This window comes from Acipenser ruthenus, chromosome 18, assembly GCF_902713425.1.
Source record: "Acipenser ruthenus chromosome 18, fAciRut3.2 maternal haplotype, whole genome shotgun sequence".
Classification (NCBI taxonomy): Eukaryota; Metazoa; Chordata; class Actinopteri; order Acipenseriformes; family Acipenseridae; genus Acipenser; species Acipenser ruthenus.
The window spans coordinates 27,041,615-27,057,071 of NC_081206.1; the positions used below are offsets into that span (position 1 = coordinate 27,041,615).

Here is a 15,457-nt window from a genome sequence, read left to right on the forward strand (position 1 = left end):
TAAGATAAGTAATTTATTGAATAGTAATAGCATGGAATTTGTAAGATAATTACCATCCACCCTCCTCCTTTCTTCTTTTTCTCTGTCTACTCTAAGGGCATCCGCTTTTTTCTTAGTGTGGTAATAAAGCTGAACCTCAAAACCTTGCTACACAATTTAAACATCTCTGAGGATTAAAATCAGTGTGTACTGCTACACTTGGTTTCTGTTTGGAATGGAAAGGGGAGAGTTATTCTATCCTAATGCCCATCTTTCTCGTGGCCAGAGTAGGCCAGCGCAGTGCGCTTTCATTTAATAGATACACGAGAAAAACGAGTGCACAGTTATCATTTTGATTGTGTTTTTATAAATCCCCAAAGACCACTGGACACCGTGAATAACATTCCTACCTACTGTATACATTGTATATCACTGCCTGTTTGTAGTGCTGCTTAATGAGTCCCTTTTGCATTACAGATCCTGTATAACACAGAACAGCAGCATCAATTCGGCATGTGTAGTTAAAGCTACACAATACTACCAAACCATTTATATAATTTATATAATTACTCATTGATATAATACTCAGTTCCATGTGGTAGGTATTATGGAAGAAATTTGTAGACAATGCAGTAATATATTATGAAATGCATTTATAATTATGACTGTGCTTGGAAAACATTATCCTTTAGGCTAGGATCTTCTTCACCACTGAATGAACCAGAAATAACACTAAACTGAGTGTCAGAAGATAACTAATATTTCAGTGCTGTGTGATGCCATTCAAAGTTGCGGCAATAGTATGTTTGGATACTGACCAAGATTCACTGCAAACAAAACGACATGTATGTTGTGGTGAAGAGCAGAAAAAAGGTGGATGAAGCTAAATATTTGGAAAAAATTAGTAACCCTTGTTTGTTTTGTAAAACAGTTTGTACATTCTGATCTGCTCAGTTTGATGATCAATAAAAAATCAATAAAAAGTGATTGACATTATTTATTTATTCCTAAATGAAGAAAATTAACACTGTTTTTATACGAAAGTGATTTAATACACAATAATTGACATTCTTTTCAATTTCATTACAGGTAGAGATGAACCTTCAAGCTATATTTGCACAACTTGCAAGCAGCCCTTTAACAGCGCCTGGTTCCTTCTCCAGCATGCTCAGAATACACATGGGATTCGCATCTACCTGGAGACAAATCCCTCCAGCAGTTCCTTGACTCCAAGGATCACCATTCCTCCACCAATGGGATCTGAACCTGTACCCCATTCCCCTCTAACCAGTTTCCTTGGAGACAGCAACCCCTTCCATCTTCTTCGAATGACAGGACCTGTGCTTCGGGACCCGCCAAGCTTTCTGGAAAGCCGTCTTCCGAACACTCCCCCTTTTGTCAGCCCTCCACCCCGCCATCATTTGGACCCACACCGCCTGGAACACCTTAGTGCCGAGGAAATGGGCTTGATCTCCCAACATCCCAGTGCCTTCGAAAGAGTTATGCGCCTGACACCAATGGCAATAGAGTCCCAATCGATGGATTTTTCCAGACGACTCAGAGAACTTGCAGGAAACAGCAGTTCCACCCCACCCCTTTCGCCAAGCCGCACTAACCCTATGCACCGCCTACTCAACCCATTCCAACCTAGCCCGAAATCACCTTTCATGAGCACCCCTCCACTGCCACCAATGGCCCCTAACCATACCACATCTCCTCAGCCCCAGTTAAAAAGTAAGTCCTGTGAATTCTGTGGAAAGACTTTCAAGTTTCAGAGTAACCTTGTTGTACACCGGCGAAGTCACACAGGAGAAAAGCCCTATAAGTGCCAGCTCTGTGACCATGCCTGCTCCCAAGCCAGCAAACTGAAGAGACACATGAAGACGCACATGCATAAGTCTGGCTCAATGACAGGAAGGTCTGATGATGGACTATCTACCACTAGTTCTCCTGAGCCCGGCACCAGCGAAATCCCTGGTGAGGGGATCAAACACAGAGAGTTCAGAAATGAAAGTGAAGCTTCCCTGGGGCAGGACAATGAGGAGGAAGAGGAGGAGGAGGAAGAAGAAGAGCTGGAAAATGAGAGCAGACCTGAGTCAAACTATAGCATGGACTCTGAGTTCTATCGCAATAGGGAAAATGGCTCTAAGCCCCCACCAGATGAAAAGTCCTTTTCTTTAGGCAAGATTGTGGAAAATGTGAGTTTAAGCACTATACAACAGTACAATGACTTGTTGGAAGACAATCGTAAAAGAGGCCCCTTTTCCAAAAGGTGTTCTGACGGCCAGCGAGACACAGAAGATGCAAACTCAGTGGCAGGGGAGATACATCGTGTGGAAGAAAGGACTGTGAATGGTAGAAACTTTGGATCAGGTGACTCTTTCTCAGGTCTGTTTCCTCGAAAGCCCACCCCTATCACAAGCCCCAGCTTGTCCAACTCATCAGCGAAGAGAATAAAAATAGAGAAGGACCTGGAATTGCCACCAGCGCCTCTGATCCCCTCAGAGAACGTATACTCCCAGTGGCTGGTAGGTTATGCAGCTTCAAGGCACTTCATTAAGGACCCGTTCCTCGGATTCACAGACTCCAGACAATCTCCCTTCGCCACGTCATCCGAGCACTCGTCAGAGAATGGCAGTCTGCGTTTCTCTACACCACCTGGAGACATGCTAGATGGGGGTCTCTCAGGGCGCAGCGGGACAGCGAGTGGTGGCAGCACCCCTCACCTGGGAGGTGGGCCCAGGCCAGGCAGACCCAGCTCCAAGGAGAGCCGGAGGAGCGACACCTGCGAGTACTGCGGCAAGATCTTCAAGAACTGCAGCAACCTGACAGTCCATCGACGCAGTCACACGGGAGAGCGACCCTACAAGTGTGATCTGTGTAACTACGCCTGCGCCCAGAGTAGCAAGCTCACCCGCCACATGAAGACGCACGGCCAGCTTGGTAAGGAAGTGTACCGCTGTGACATTTGCCAAATGCCCTTCAGCGTGTACAGTACCCTTGAGAAACACATGAAAAAATGGCATGGAGAACATTTGATGACAAACGAAGTAAAAATTGAACAAGCAGAGAGAAGCTAAGCCCCCTCCATGTCCTCCTCTCCACTTCTTGAAAGGAATCAAGACGCTAGCTGGATATTGTTTTTTATGTTTTAGGTTTTTTTTTTGTCAACTGCCAACTGAGAAAAAATTAAAGCCGGTCTAAACTGCCTCACTTGGCATTTAATTTTTTAACTATCTATCTGAGGGTGATTTTAAGCAGTAAAGTATACATGGAGCCTTTTAACTGTGCAATAATTTCTGTATTTATTGGATTTTTGTAATAATTTTGGCATGTGCAGGTACATTTTTTTTCTGTTTTTTTTTATTTTATTTTTTATTATTAATATTATTATTTTTATTACTGGGTGTCTTTTTGTGTTTTACCCAGTGGAAATCCTGAGATGATTTTTTTTTTGAGCGAAATAGAAAATCCTTGTTACTTTTAATTATATTTTTGGACCGCTGCTTCTAGCAAATTGTACATTTAAGCTACATATATGTAATTTCTTGAGGAGAAGCTGAATATTATCTACATATTTTTTACAAGTGAAACAGAAGCGACATTTTACAGAAAAAAGAGCAGACAACAATCCTATAAAGTTGTAGCATCCTACTATTTGTAACAATGGCATTGAATATGTAGCACTGACTGTTTAGTAATGACAGTGAAAATGGTAGGGGGAGTTTTATTTTTAGTTTTATTTCTATTAAATAGCAGGGTTTCCAGAAACAAATGTCTAAATTAATAAAAGAAAAACACTGTAAAAACTGTTATAGGCAGCTGCTTTTAGGTACAAAATACCAGACGAAAAAAGATATTATTAGGAATTTGCTTGTTATATATTGACATTAATACTCATAGTAGATAGAATTATAACAGTTTATACATTGCATTTAAATTAAATCCCATTTAAAGTAAGTTGTATCTATTAGCCGAACCTTGGAACATCTGTAATGTTTCACATAACCATTTGGCATTAATTAGAACACCTCAGTTGGAACAGTTACACTGATTATAAATCTGCATGAACGGTCCATAGCTCAGTAAAAAGGTGTCAGTAAGGCCTTTTTTCTTGGCCCATGGCTGGCTATTAAATATTCATTTCATGTTTGTTGTCTGCTCTTTCTGTATCATTATACTTTAAACTTGGCTAGGCTTTAACATCTATTTCCATTGTAAAAAAAAAAAAAACGGCCTAAGCTTAAATTGACTTGGAAGATGTCCACCATGGATAACCCAGATGACGTCTCAGCTCAAGCCTGCCATTTTTGCTACAGAAAAAAAAGTTCTGTAGGAACCAAAGGGCCAGGTTGCCTCATCAAGTACAGTGCTATAGTAAAGTGCTGTAGTCTAGCTATCATTATTTTCTTTGGGGGGCATATTGTTAGTTATTTCAAGTTTTCCAGACATTTCATTTTTCATGCCAGCCATGAGCCAAAAAAGTCCTTACTGACACTCATCCTTGAATAGCCATTTTTTTGTGGTTCACTTATTCAAAATAATTAGGAAGCATAGTTTAGTACAGTATCTGTATTTTCCAAGTCCACTCTTCGTAATTTTTACGAATTCTCGCTTCTCACACTGTTGAAACTGCAAGCTACCTATTAAAACTCATGGCTTGACATATCATTTTATATCTGGTCATTCAGTTGAGCAGCAAAAATCTCAGAAAATATGTAAATTATATCATACAAGGCAGTTCCTGGTTTAAATGATCATCTTAATGCATATCTGATATAACTGTTTTAGTACTATATATATATATATATATATATATATATATATATATATATATATATATATATTAGAGAGAGATATATATATATATATATATATATATATATATATATATATATATATACTGTACATTTTCTTTACATCAGGTTTGAATAAGAAATGATTGTTTTCAATGGATACCACAGCTTATATTGTCTAGTTTGGGAATAGGGGTGGGTAATTTTGTCAGAATAACTTTAATAGCTTTATTCAGTGATGTCACCTAATTAACCAGATAAACCACACACCTAATTTGTGGCATTTGTTTAATCAAGCATAATCTGTAATAGTAGGTTAAACTGATCTCCAGTTGCAAATTTCTGTGAAGAGCCCCTATTCTTTTAATAAAGGAATTGATTTTTAGACACCCATGTATAACAAATGAAGTGGTCTGTACAGACTCGGCCTACAGAGGCTGTGTGCGTGCTTTTAAAATATATATGGTAAATTAGTGCTTCACTGAAAAAGATTATGAAGCTCACTTATCTGGTTAAGTAGGTTAGAACCCAGCTGAATCGAGCCAATGCCAGTTATCCAGACCAGTTAATCTCACAGTAGCAGTACCTGAAAATCTCATTGAAGCACCTACTTTAAAATAAGACTATTTTTTTCTTCTTTTTTTCATATAGGACTTCCCATGATGTGTAGTTGAACATTCTAAGGAGTAGCAACTTTATCACATAAAGAATGCACAGCAGAATTTGAGTTTTGAAAAAAAATCTATTGTCAGTAAGCACTGTCATGCCTAGTGCACCACACTGCATTATTTTAAATAATGCGTTTTCCCAATCCAGTCAACTTTTTGAATTGATGATCATTTACAGAATAATTGAAATAAACTGTTTCTATTAAGTTGACCCGCACTTTATAATTTGTTAATACAACAACGGCTTCTGAACAAGAAATTACAGTTAATAGATCTATTTGGCCTTGTAAAAGGGTCAAAGTACAAGGGAGCATCTGAGATTCAAGTGTCAGTGTTGCTAAGCATGGCATTCACAATACTGGCACTATAAAATGTAAAATTAATTTATTGGGACAGTTTTTGTGCTGCCTTTCAATTTGACGTGAGTGTGCCTTGAATACTGATCTTCCTATCTGATGTATCTTGATACTTTTGTGAAGCAAAAGGATTGAGAAAAAAAATCAATTAAGTGACATAATCCTAGTTTTCATGAATCAGAATATCAGGCAAGATGTGATAAAAAAAAAAAAAAAAGATTAAGTAGAAGTACCCAGCACAACTTATATATATATTGAATTCTTCACTTCAGGACAAGACTGCATCCCTCAATAGAAATCGCCGGAGCGAATTGTAATACCACAGATAGTCAAGGAAGAGACTGGACAAAAATCAGGAACAACAGAAACTTAAAAAAGAAATTTAGTGCACTCTCTTAAAATACGTTTACAGTATTGAAACAAGTACAAGGGTAAAAAAAAAAAAAATACGTCTGTGTATGTGTGTTTTGAACGATCAAGTATTTTTTTTTCTGAGTTTGCTTATAAAGTTTCTCTGAATGCCATAGTGGCAATGTGTATCTTGTTTTTTTGGTGACGGGGTTTTAGTAAATATATATAAATATATATTACAATTTTCTTGTTTACTGTAAAAGTATACCAGTATTTGTAATATTGGAGAATGCCTGGGCATTTTACAAAAACAGAAAAAAAAAGTTTTTATTTTTTATTTTCCAGTCAAATTTAAATGGTGGGTCTATTAAAATGTTTTTTGTCACTGTAATTGTAGTCTTGAGTTTTAGTAAAACTTTTATTCTGCCTTGGGTGTAAAAAAATCCAGAATTGTAAACAAAATGGGGGGGGGGGGGGGGGGTGGATGGGCAAGGTGACCAGCTATACAATGTAGAAAAATCCCTATTAGAAAATATTGCCTATTGTTATTGCTTTGCAGGAAATTAATCATATTCCTGAACTGTACTTATTTTTCTTCTTATGGAATGGATATTCTTAATGGCTGGTTTAAAATACTTGTGTAGGCACTTGCTGTCTTTTTACTGGAGCTTGTATTTTTTAAATTGTACGCTCATCCTTTGTGAAAAAGGTATTCAAAGTACCTTTACTCATTTTTGGGTAGTTAATTGAAAAGAAAAACAATTCTAACATAGATCACACAAGCTGCCATAATATATTTTTTTAATTTGGCAGGATAAAATATTGCAAAAATAATAATAATAATAATAATAATAATAATAATAATAATAATAATAATAATAATTTGTATGCTTAAATGAATCCTATTGTACAGATGGGTTAAAAAGGTTGTTTGACAGCCTTTTGGCTACAAAAAAAAATGCAAAAGTAAATGTTTTGTTTACTAGTATTTTGGTTGTAAATATTTTTTATGATTGCCCTGTTTTTGGTTGTGTTCTGACAGGTACTGGAAGCAACTTTTGCTTTTTGGGCCTACCCTTAACCTTTCTGGGTGTAAAAGACAGACCTGAGTTTATAGCCACCTGCCCCAAATACAGACCACAAAACTGGTACACTCTTCTCTATAGTTATTCATCACGTCATGATCAACAGTCAAAACTAGTGGGCTGTGTACGTGGATTCCAGTTAAAACAGGAAAACAAGGACCTGGGAATTTGCTATGCACTGTTGCAACAGTTATTTGTACCCATTAAGAAATGATGGCACTTAATGCTTCTTAATCTGACCATAATTTAAATTCATATCAATTCTCTGCAAAAAAAAAAAAAAATGCTACAATTTACGATTTCTGTGCATTAATTTGCAGTGGCCCAATTTGACTGTGTTTTTTAAAATAAAATGGTTGATAATTGTTAAGAGCTACTTCCTGTTGACAATGCTTTTTGCCAGACACTGAGAATTTAAGGACCAACATTAAGCACAAGCAACCAGTTACTGCTGGTTGCTTGTGCCTGTTCAACTTTATAACTGCCCTATTGTGCTTGGGCAGGTCCTAGCATTAGAAGCTCTCACCTCCTAGTCAGAACAAGACAACTTTGGTATGCAGGTCTTGCCAGTCCTTTGAATAAAAGTGCTTTGCTGCTGTTCACTCCTTATTTGACATTCCATTATTTTTTCTTAAAATGTTTGTATTTAATAATTATACAGGGTTGGGATGAAAATCTGTACCTTTTGATATGTCCTAATGTTCGAGGGGAGGGGAGGGGAGGGGGGGAATATGAGTAGGGATGTTATGCATACTGTGTGTGATGTCACTTTATTTAAATACATGAACTGATTCTATAGGCTTGTGTTGTCTATGATGTCATTTCAAGCCGCAGATATGTTCTGAGGCCAGTTCAGCCTATTTTCAGTCAATATAGTAAACGTCATATGAGGACTCCAACTAGTATTTGTGGAATCTCTTTCTTTATTCAATTTCAATGAAAACAGCAAAAACGTTTCACATTACTTACACCAAATGTCCACATTTCATTCTAACACCATTTATTGATACTAATATATTTCTCTTCTCATAATTTTTTCAATTCTTTTTTTGACAGCACCTGGATTTTGTCCTTGAAAATAAAGTCTGACTATTGTCACAATATGAACTTAAAAGGTAATGTGCAAACTGAAATTTGAGATACTTCCGTTTTATTTTCCACCTGTGTGACCATGAGGCAAAAGTTATTCTTGTGAAAAAAAAAGTGTGAGGTTTGATTTCCTCCAGTAGTAATATCAAAACAGTCCTCGTGCTGCAGTTTCATTTAGATCAATGTTGGCACCCTATTTGAAATGTAGTTTCAATCCTCACAATGTTTTCCAAGTGGCCCTTTTCACATATGGTCACACATCTGGTATCTCAAAATTCACTTCAAACCCTAAAGCTTTATTGTTCAATATTTTGTTGGCAAAATCTGGCCACAATCTAGTTGACATCCATCCTTTATTTAGAACAAATTTGCACAGATTGATTTGCAGAGCTAATATATCATTATATTTTTAGGTCAACATTCAGTAGCAAATCTGTAATAATTATTCTGAATTATTTGACATTATTTGGTTATATTTAGAGATTTTGCTTTGCTCTGAATGTGCATCTGTACCTCTTAAAGCTTGCAAACGGAGTAATATGGGAACTGCAGGTGTTTCCACTAAGCGTTACCACACTCAACTGAGAAGTAGCAGTTATTGCAGTCTCTCACTACACTACAATCATTAAACCATCAATACAAGTGTACTTCCTATAATTTCAAAGCTAACCATGAAAGGTGCACACAAGAGTCACAGCTCTTATAAACATTTTCTGAGTTTGGAACACTTACTAGACTGCAACTGGAAATGTGTTGCATAAAGTACCAATGTATCATTGACTGATAAAGTAGCAATCGTCTTGGTGTGCACACTTTTAACACACTGTTTAATGTCACTGTCATGGTTTATGCAACTTAATTTGAGAAGTGTTCAGTTAACTTGACATAATCCAACTCCTATATTAAGCAAAAGTAAAATCAAAATGAACACACAAAGAAATATGTTTGTTCGATTGATCTGCATATTGTTATTCCTACTTGATTGTTCCAGTTTACAGGTACTAATCACTCACTAGAATGAAACATTCTGCAGAGCTCCAAAGGATATCACACTCTGTCACCCTTTCTTTATCAGAAAATGAAATTCATTATAATCACCACCATTTTACAAGGCTGCTTAAAACCCAATCACTGATACAAAGATAGCAATGTTAACTCCTTTGATAAAAATTAAATAAAATTGTGGCACAACAGTTAAGATATTTCCTTTAGAAATGTATTGCTTATTGAAAATAACATTTTCAGGATATGTGAACATATGGGGATTAGTCGGGCACAATCATAAAACCTGGAATGACTCCTGCGTGGAACGGTAAGGAGCAGATAACTATAGGTGCATATCGCCCCTATTGGATTTTCAAACTAAATTGGGCCTGAGGGACCACACATTCAGACCCATTTACACTACTGTTTGATCAGATCTGCAATCACTTCAATATTTTCACCCAAACATGATCAGACCCCATAAGGTACTTTCCCAAAAGTTGTGCTGAAGTTAGATTCTTCTGGTTCAATAATTTACACTTTCTAAACCATTAGTGCTGCAAAAAGGTACTTTATATAAAAACACATGGATTTACTGGCATGTTTCTTGTCTACGATCATAGGAAACCAGAAAAAGAAATTAGGCCAGAGCCCACAATTAGTCTTGGCTAGACCAAATTCAATCGTTCTGTTGGTAAGTCTTGATTTGGCATCAGTTGCAAGGAGATTCTGTAATTAACCATATCCTCGACTACCCTTCTCTTTGAAGTGCCTGCAGGGAGGATTATCTCAGCATGGGGAGAAAAAAAACTGACAGGCATCTCCTCTATGCATTCCACTGAAACTCACAGACTAGTTAAATGGCACTGGAAGCTTAGCTGTGGGGAAGTCTTGTTTCAGCTAGACTGCTTTGAAAAAGATTCACAGGCATGAAAAGAGGGAGCCATAAGAACACAAAATGCATGACATCCCTACAATCTTGTTTTAGCCCTTCGTTTAACATGTTTCTATTGTCCCAGCACATGCAATCACACACACGGAAGCTGGTACTTCGCACATGTAGGTTTACTTGAAATTACAGATATCAAAAGGTCCAAGTTCAGGCTTTCATCCTTTGTCATGCTTTGTGTGATCACAGACAATTCAATAATCTCAGTTAATGGTGCTCTTTTGTTTGTACAACTGCAAAGCAAAACCTTTGCATTTGCAAAGTGACACATTTTTTATTTTTATAATTCTTGTAATCACATCTTTTTTGCTATATGTTTTGAACTATTTATTATTCTTGAATATATGTATTTTGTTTAAACAACAGAGCTGCTTTATACTTTTTTTTTGGTTTTTAATTATTGAGATGGCCGCTGGTCATTTCATTGTGGCTTTTTGAATGTTTTTCTCTTTTGCTCTCGCTTTATTTCATTTTGTACGTCACATAGTTTGGTTTACCAGTGTCTGTCCTTTTCATTTTTATAATCTTTACAAAAAAAAAACAAAAAAAACACAGTGTTTATTTCCAGTTTCAAGTGCTACAAAAATAAATTGGACATTAAACTTTCTGATCAAACTTAGCCAGTCTTGTCTGTTTCTTAAAAGCTGCATCTATAGACACGCAACGCATTGACAGTTTTAGAACACAAACCTTTAGAATTTAATATGAATCACAATGAGTTTTCTTTTATTTCTCCTCCAGACATTGCTTTGTGAAGTAGTTATTTTGTTCATATGTTTTTAAAGCTTCAGCATAACTCTTATCACATTCCATCTTAGACTCAAGGTCATGGATTACAAATACACAGTTCCATGATCTAGGAATGCTTATTCTCCCACACAGGCTATCATTTATTTTTTTTATTTTCATGTCATTTTAAAAATGTAATTTAAATGTGTTTAATAATCATTTCTACAAACCAAGCAAATAAAGCTTTTGTTAAAAAAAGACACTGTTAACTAAATTTGCAGTATACGTTATCACAAAAACTTTTGAATTTAATTTTAAAAATGCACTTAAACCACAGTTTAGCAATTCCTTAAAATGTTGTAATCCAATAACCGCAATTAGAAATGGTGAAAAGGGCAAATAGTAATAACAGTACAGATAATAGGACGGAGAAATGAACAAAACTTCTGAAAACTGAAATTTATCTGTACAGAAGAGTGCTAACTCTAGAGTAATAACCTATATAGTACGTTCTTTGTCCAAAAAACATTAAAAACAACATCCATATTTGAGAAGCAGTATAAGAAGGTGACACCAAAATAAGAAAGGTACAGTACTTCGCTGCTATTCAAAGACTGTAAGATACAATGAAGATGCAATTTGAATACCTGAAGGTCAAAGGTCTTAGAGGAAGTACAAGCAGAAATGATCTGAGGAGGATACTTGTCATATAATCTGCCACATCTCAAGTAACAATTAAGATTGCCAATAGACAGGAAGGTGCGCGAGATCATAAATGAGAGGCAGTAATACAGTTCATAAAGAAAGGCTGTATCAGTGCACCTACAGCAAATAGATATGTTAAGAGGGGACTGCACTTAATTAAAGTAACAGAATAAGTCTCAATGGGCACACTCAATGAGGGTGTCATGGCAAATCAGGGGATTCCCAAGACCATTATTATAATTAATATCATTATTGTTAAGCAGTCATGTCCTTATCCAATCGATTTGGTATGGTTGTGTCATGTGCATTATTTTAAGTGGTCAAAGTCCACTCTTTCTGTAAAGGTCCCGCAATTGTCCTGATGGTTACTGTGAGGGACAGCCTAGTCCACACAACAGTGTGCATCCATGAATGCCTTGATGCATGTCAAGAGTCAGTTCCAGATTTTTTAAGAATGTGACGTAACGTTTCAGTCAGATCCCCTTGCTTGGCTGGGGGGGGTTTCAGTATTAACTGTCTTGCTATACTACTAACTGCTGGTTTGGAGCTGTAGTGTTACCTCTCCAAGTAGGTGAGAGGAAAACACACACAGACACACTGAACAAAAATACACTGCATTTCATCATGCTTGTTTTATTTCATGACTACACCCAGAACCCTATTAATGAGAAACCAATGTTTTTTTTTACTTTAAATAGGGTCTTAGAAAAGGCTGCCAGTACTTAATTTTTTTTTTCTCTTGACAACTACAAACAGCTGCAATCAATCAAACCACATATTTTTATATATTTTTTATAAAAGTGACAAAAGGGTAAGTTCTTTAAAACTGCACTCTGAAGAAATAAAACTGCTCCTGAGGTGCACAGTGCCTTTTTGATATTCAGATTTGCCTGCCTACACAGAGCATTATGACACATTTGGATGATCGCATTGTGGGATTAAGAGGCTGCCTTGTCATTTTCAACAACAATACCACGATTTAGGAATGCTATTTCTCGCACAGTTCCTCGCATTAACGCAGGGACTGAAGATTTACATAAATCTTTGTCTTAAGATGAAAGAAAGGTTTGAGACAATGAAGTTAAGCTTTAGAAATGGAAAAAGTGAAATAGGGAGAAAGTTTTATTCTAAATGATCCACTGCATTGTAGATACAAGGATGCATTGCTCCTTTTTTTCATCCTGTCATAAGTATTAGCTGTAAGCGTTGAAAAACAATAGAAAGTGCTTCGTTCATCACTGGGTTAGTGATCCATTTTACTACAGTACTTTGCGCTGGTAGCAGCCATTTTCAAAACGGATTAAGATTGTTGTGCCTACTTTCCCTTGATTGGATGTAGTCTACGTGATTGTGAATCTGTTTATATTAAGCCAAGAGATCATATCTCAATTCAGCCACTAAAGCCAAAATAAGACGAGTGGTAAGAACATGATTTAATTTAATATTGCCTATTTTAAAATGAAAACTTATTCAAGCACTGAATAAGCCTAATGAAAGTTTCATAGCAATCCACACTTTTTATTTTTTTATCATATATCCACCTTATACAGTACACTTAATAGGAGGTTCCTTCTGGTACCTTCAGGTAAAGCAGCATTTTTGATAACTGTTATTTAAAAAGCCACTCATCGCCCTGTCTGTTGTGTTTTTAAAAATTAAAATCTACATTCTAAAAAACCTAAATATGTAATAAAGTAATCAATTGACCTGTGGCGAACATCCTATCTTGAACCATTGAAAAGGTTATTTACATCTTTCAATATTATAATCGGTCTTTGATAGATCATTCAGGCTTGACAGGTTTGCAGCTGATAAAGAAAGAAAGCCTCTTTCCTCTGTGTTACATCGCTCTGGGATGTTTTGGTGCTTTCTGTTGTGATCAGTTCCCGGGGTCTGGAGTCCTCAGGAACATGACATTGTAATCTTGGCCATGTTTTATTTATGGACCCTACTGTAGGAGATAATGGCTGTTTTAACAAACAAAGATGATTGCTTTAGGGGCTACTCGCTCGTCCTGAGGTAATTAAGACAGAGTAGCTCCCGTGGTTGGGGGTGGGATTTACGCAACCGGGCAGCTACTATTTCTTTAAAAAGAAAAAAAAAAAGGTTTTCTGGAGCCAAGTCAAAAAGGTCTGAATCAAAAGATCCTTTGTCATATTTTATCAGTGCTTAAACATGCAGCATCTCTTTCATGTGTCAGTAATGAATCTATTAAAAGAAAAAAAGCACCATTATCCAGTGAGAAATCAAATATAAGGTTTATTAAAAGAAGAAAATAATGTTATTAGGTGTATATGTAGATAATGTTTGTGTTTGTTAGTATGTTTTGCTAGGTAAAATCCTTTAATTTGTCTGGTAAATTCACTAACCAATGATACATTTTATTAGCAACTTAATATTTTCACATATTATATCAGGCATATTAAATAATACATTACAGTTACTGTATTTTGGACCATGATATGGGATGATGCTGCCAGCTGGCTGATTACAACAATGCATACTTAACTCCTCCTCCCTGCCACACACACACACACACACACACACACACACACACACATTTTAGCAGTAGTACTGAAACAACAATAAACCATATTTCTAACAAGAGAGATGAGTTCAGGCACTTTGTAATCATGGCATATTTTGTACAGCAGCACACTTCATAACTACAGCCTCCGTCCACTTGTCTGTCATAACTTGGATGGCAGGACGCAGGACATCAGCAGCCTCAGGCTTCCCCACAGTCATGTTAGTGCCATCCAGCTTGGAGTGCAGGGACCTATTTTCTTCCTGTGCTGCTGAGGGGGACACTCCAGCCAGCTTTAAGCCCCCTAGTGAGAAAACAAATTGGTCTCTGTTCCTATTCACATCAATTGATGTTCTATTAGTACCAGATGGCCTTGATAGGCATAAACCTGTCTTGCAGAAAATACATCCAAATGCCAATCACTATTCATTTTCCCTTTAGTCTAAGAGGATCTACTCATTTAGGCAATGCTGGATTAGCCGATAGCTATCTCCTTGAAATATTAGATTGAATAGTTGGCCTCCAGCGAAGAGTTTGTCGAGGTACAGTATTTAAAAGTGGCCACACACACTGCGGTGCTTAAATAATATTTCACATAGAACAAACCTAACTGGATTTCAGACAGTGTAGGCTTTTTTCCTTTATAATGAGCAGAACCTCTTTTTCTAACTTTCCAGATCCGGTTTTCTTTTCATTTTGACACATGTAGATGTTCATTTTCTAAACTAGTTTTACAGATGCAATCAGATCAATCCGACAGAGTAACACATAGGTTTCAAGGAAACGTGTGTTTGACACTGGCAACTGAAACATACTGATTAACCAATTTAGCTAAAAAGTAAACTGTGGAATATTGTAGTAAAAAACACTCACCAAAAAATTATATTTTTCTATAAAACTGATCATGATTTTGTTACACTTTCTTTGTGGGACTGTTGTCACCATATATATCCAAACACTGAGAAACATAATACAGATGATGGACCAAGAGCCTTAGCCAAACTTCCTCATAGCAGGACACACCACCAAATAACCAGGTACAGTAGTACTTAGATATTCAACAGCACAGCATTTTCTCTTCAGAACTCTACTGGAGATCTACTTAAAACATTTCTTCTGTAAGGTTAAGCGTTCAGTTTGCTCACTGATGCCTTTTTCATAAGCATGGCCTCGTGATGACACACATGGTTTCATTTGCTGGTACTTTACTGAGGAATGAGTCAGTATCCAGTAGGTTCT

At 36.6% G+C, this 15,457-nt stretch overlaps 1 protein-coding gene across 2 annotated transcripts in view; it reads left to right on the forward strand.

Moving 5' to 3' along the window:
• Window positions 1-8,134, forward strand: part of LOC117419657 (B-cell lymphoma/leukemia 11B-like) — a 43,714-nt gene extending 35,580 nt beyond the window's left edge. Inside the window, exons 3-4 of one of the 2 annotated variants that reach the window (XM_034032647.3) lie at window positions 1,069-2,922; window positions 5,427-8,134. In XM_034032647.3, the coding sequence (XP_033888538.3) occupies window positions 1,069-2,922; window positions 5,427-5,449 (1,877 nt within the window). In that variant the 3' untranslated portion in view covers window positions 5,450-8,134. Of the gene's footprint in view, window positions 1-1,068; window positions 4,257-5,426 lie in introns of those variants that run through there. The other variant, XM_058991772.1, reaches the window with a different exon arrangement.
• Window positions 8,135-15,457: the final 7,323 nt, after the last annotated feature.